Here is a 4,359-nt window from a genome sequence, read left to right as displayed (position 1 = left end):
CCCCGGAGAGGCCGCCGCTCCGCTCGCTGCCCGCCGGTCCCCCGCAGCTCTGCGCTCCCGACGGCGGGGAGGGGGGGGGGGGGGGGATGGCGGAGGCGCCCCGACGGCGCTGGGGACGGGGACCACGGGAGGGTGGGCGGGGTGGGGACGGGGACCACGGGAGGGTGGGCGGGGTGGGGGGGTCCCGGGGTAGGGCTCTGCCCCTGCCCGCTGCGGCGGCGGCACGCCCGGCCCTGCCCGCGCCTCCCGGGCTGCGGGGCGTTGCAGGGGGAGTGCCGGCCGCCCGGGCGCGGAGCCGCCGGACACCGCCGCATAAAAGCCGCGGCGGCTCGGCTCGGCTCGGCGCGGCGCGGCGCTTCCCCGGCTCGGCTTCGGGGCCGCCCCGACGGCCGCATGACCGCCGAGAGCCGGCTGTCGCCGGGCCCCCCGCCGCCGCCCCCGCCGCTGAAGGCGGATGCGGCGCCGCCGGGGGAAGCGGCGGCGGCGGCGGCGGCGGGGGCGCGGGGCGGGCAGCGGCGGCGGCGCAAGAGGCCGGCGGAGCGGGGCAAGCCGCCCTACAGCTACATCGCCCTCATCGCCATGGCCATCGGGCAGGCGCCCGAGCGGAGGCTGACGCTGGGAGGCATCTACCGCTTCATCACCGAGCGCTTCCCCTTCTACCGCGACAGCCCCCGCAAGTGGCAGAACAGCATCCGCCACAACCTCACCCTCAACGACTGCTTCGTCAAGGTGCCGCGGGAGCCCGGCCGCCCCGGCAAGGGCAATTACTGGACGCTGGACCCCCACGCCCGCGACATGTTCGAGAGCGGCTCCTTCCTCCGGCGTAGGAAGCGCTTCAAGCGCAGCGACCTCTCCACCTACCCGGCCTTCCTCGCCGAGCGCCCCGGCGCGCCCTGCCGCCTCTTCCCGCTGCCCGCCCCGCCGCCCGCCGCCGACCTGCCCCCGGCCCCCGCCGCCGCCGCCGCCGCCTCCTGCGCCTTTGCCGCCGCCGCCGCCTTCCCCGCGCAGGGATGCGCCGCCGCGCTGCCCCACGCCTACGCCCCTCTGCCCGCCGCCCCCGGTCCCTACGCGACGGGCGGCCCCGGGCAGCTGTACGCGCCGTCGGGCCGCATCGTGCTGCCCGCCTCGCCGCCCGCCCCCGCCGGGCTCTACGGCCGCCGCTCCCCGGCGCCCTACCCGCCGCTGCCCCACGCGTACGGCGCCGGGGGGCAGCTGGGCGCCGCCGACCCCGGGCCGCGGCACGGCGCCTACCCCGGCGGCACCGACAGGTTCGTCCCGGCGCTCTGACCCTGCTCGCCACAGGCTGGGCGGCCCGACGGCGCGGACCGGAGCCCGGGAGAGCGGCGGGCTGCGGGGCTCGCCCGGCGCCGCTGGACCCGGGGCACCCCAGGGAGAAGCCGCAGGACCTTGCCCTGCCGCCTCCGCGTCCAGCCACCAGCCCGGCCAGGAGCGCCGCCGCCAGCCGTCGGGGCCCGGGGGGTCCTGCTCAGTCCCCGTCTGCTCTCGCCCAAAGAGCCCTCAGGGCTCCCAGCCCTGTCGGTCGTCTTTTACTGCCTTTCCTGGGGCAGATTCCTAACGCTTCCTGCCAGAATCCCACCTTCCCGGCACACGCAACTGGGGGCCCCTGGCCTATCCGGGAAGATCTCACTTCTAGAAACCTCTCTGCTGTTGATCATTTTATTTACAAAACAAAATGTCTACTGGGGTGGGGGGAGGAGGGAGGCAGGAGGAAGCGTTCCTTGGCCTCGTGCAGCCAAAGCCGTAAAAGCGGGATGCGTGGCGCCATCGTGGTGGCGGGTCCCTGATGTTGCGCTGGGCTGTCGCATTAGTGCCAGGCTTCGCACCAACAATGTGGCCGGTTCTGGGGAAAGTTTGGATGCTGGGGTTGCAGCCAAACACGGCAAGTCAGATCCTCCGGGGGGTCACCACGCTTTGTGCTGCAGGGGTGGAAGAGTGGTGGGACTGGAAGTATAAAAACTTTTACCATCAGCACGCTCAGCCCTTAGAAGAGGGACCTAGTGAGGCTGTGGGATCTCTTCCCTTGGAGGTCTTCCTGACTTGACTGGACAGAGCCTGAGTGACCTGATCTGTCTTTGGAGTTGAATCCAACATTGAATTTGGACCTGCTTTAAGTGGAGACCTGGTCCAGAGGTCTGTGGAGGTCCTTACATCCTAAATTACTTTGATCCTAAGGTCAGCCCAAGTCTGTCTGTAGCCTAGAGAAATCAGCATCTATCTGGGAAAACTTTCCTTCCTGAAACAAGTGAGAGAGGCAGGACATGGTGCCTTTTCTTCTTCGATTGCTCCCCTTTAAAGCTTTCCCAGGATGGCGATAAGGCTAGAGGAAAATATGAAGAGGGGACAATTGGTAGGAATGGCTGTAAGAGGCGAAGGCTTGAAAATAGATCCACTGGGAAACTCAAGCAAGTCCCTCCCAACAGATTCCACCGTCCCTGGAAGGGGCCCAGAGAGGTGGTAGATGCCCAGGGCTCTGTCTGGGGCGGTGGGTGGGTAGGGAGCAGACACAGTCCTGCTACTGTCCAGATCTCCTTACCCAGCTCCTTTTTCCTGTGGAGGTGGGAGTCTGTGTGACCAGGGCCAGGAGGAGGTTGGTGAGGGGTACTGCATCGTGGTGGGGTCTTGAATGAGGAGAGGTAGGTGGAAAGTGCAGCCAGAGCCTCAGCAGGAGCTTTGGGAGAAAAGGGCGAGTGCACATACACCAGGGTCTCTCTCACCAGGAAAGGGTACAGATGGCAACGTAACTCAGACTGGAAGAGACCTTGTGAAGTCTCTCTTCTGACCTTGTGCTCAAAGCAGGGTCAGCTGTGAATCAGACCAGGTTGCTCAGGCCTGTCTCATTGAGTCCTGACAACCTCCGAGGAAGGAGACAGCGCAGTCTCTTTGGGCAACTTGACTGTCCTCATGGGGGAGATGTTTCTCCTTGTATCCATTCAGCACTTCTCTAGTCTCATTTCATGTCTACTGATTCTTGTCCTGCTGCTATGCACTGCTCCAAAGAGCTCTGATCCCATGAAGACATCTGTACCTCCTCCTCCGTGAAGGATTTTTCAGATGAAGTCCTCAACAGGATGAAATCTCTGTAGAGGCAGGTTCGTTGCCTTCTCTGGGTGCTAAGGTCCAGGTGTGTAAGTGGGACATGAGAGGGAGGAAATGGAGTGGAGCAGGAAGGTGGTTGGGTGTTTCCACAGCACAGCGTGGGGTGGAGGAAGCTAAAGCCCTCTGCAGTAGGTGGGCAGGAGAAGTTGTATGTCTGCCTTCCCTTCTGTGGGGCTCGGAGGTAGGAGATGAGTGGTGATTCAAGGCTCCCATCCCTCCCTCAGAGCGGTGAGGATGGCAGGTGGTGGGTGAGCCGCTTCACGGGCTGAGAGGCTGGGGCTGGCATGGTACTGCTGCCCCTTGTCCATCTGGACCTTTTTGTGATACTGCAGGAAACTCTGCTGCCTGTACACGGAGCTGGGGAGGTTGTGTTGCCGTCAGTGGGGGGCACAGGCTGCGAATGTAGGCATCGTTCAAACCTTTGGTGTTGTGAGGTGAATCAGGTATTTCCCTTCCTTGCTTTTCCTCCTGAAGAGCTGTGTTGTTTCTTCTGACGTCTTTCCTGGTCCTGGTGCATCCAGAAGCTGCTTCCATCCTGGAGAAAGCAGAGTCCTGCCTCTGGGGCAGGTGTCCTCAGCAACTGGCCTAGCTCCTCTCCCAGTTTCTCCGAATTTCTCCCTTCACCTTCTTTGGAAGAAAAGCTGTACACCTGGATGTGCCAGATCTTACTTTTTTTGACAGCTGCCTGCTGGCTCTCTGCTTTCATCACTTGCAAGGACTGGACTGCTTCCCTTTGCTAGCAAGTCGTGCTGACCTCTTTCTGGTTTGAGGGGTAGCCGGGAGAGGAATTGTCCTGCCTCTTAATGGCTGCCTTCCTTCCTGTAGGACCGGTTATCAATGTGGACCAGACCGTTTCCCTGAGCCTAGAGGTCTTCTGGCCCTTGTTTCCCATTACTTCAATCTGGTTTTATTCTCTGCTCCAACCCTGGTGCTAGTCTAATGTTCAGCCTAAAAAAAAGAAAAAAAAAAAGTAAAAAGTCACCAGTGCTGATGCAGGTCTTGTGTAAGCTGACTTCCGATAGCATCTGTAGCAAGTTCAGGGAACAAAACTCAGTGTCTGGAGGACATACATGATAGATCTTGGCTCAGAAGACAGAAATTGGGTAGGTTCAACGGTGTATTGTTTGCATATAAGGTCTAGATGCTTGTTCTTGTTTCTCTCCAGATCTTTTACACCTACAAGTTAGGGAAACCAGACATGCCTAGAAAGTACACTTTCTGCAGCAGGTGCAGTGATGAGCA

At 61.9% G+C, this 4,359-nt stretch overlaps 1 protein-coding gene across 1 annotated transcript; it reads left to right on the top strand.

Annotated features, from left to right (window-relative positions):
* The first annotated feature begins 393 nt into the window (after window positions 1–393).
* FOXE1 (forkhead box E1) lies at window positions 394–4,108 on the top strand. The gene has a single exon (XM_042788135.1). It carries the CDS (start codon window positions 394–396, stop codon window positions 1,285–1,287), a length of 894 nt encoding a protein of 297 aa, XP_042644069.1. The 3' UTR covers window positions 1,288–4,108.
* Window positions 4,109–4,359: the final 251 nt, after the last annotated feature.

This window comes from Tyto alba, unplaced genomic scaffold (assembly GCF_018691265.1).
Source record: "Tyto alba isolate M040663 unplaced genomic scaffold, T.alba_DEE_v4.0 Super-Scaffold_13, whole genome shotgun sequence".
In the NCBI taxonomy this organism is placed as follows: domain Eukaryota; kingdom Metazoa; phylum Chordata; class Aves; order Strigiformes; family Tytonidae; genus Tyto; species Tyto alba.
The sequence above is the reverse complement of the archived record's forward strand: the minus strand, read 5'-3'. Positions and strand labels throughout refer to the sequence as shown.

Bases quoted from the DNA above. Each gene is read 5' to 3' on its own strand.
- FOXE1 (XM_042788135.1), top strand. From the start codon at position 394: ATGACCGCCGAGAGCCGGCTGTCGCCGGGCCCCCCGCCGCCGCCCCCG.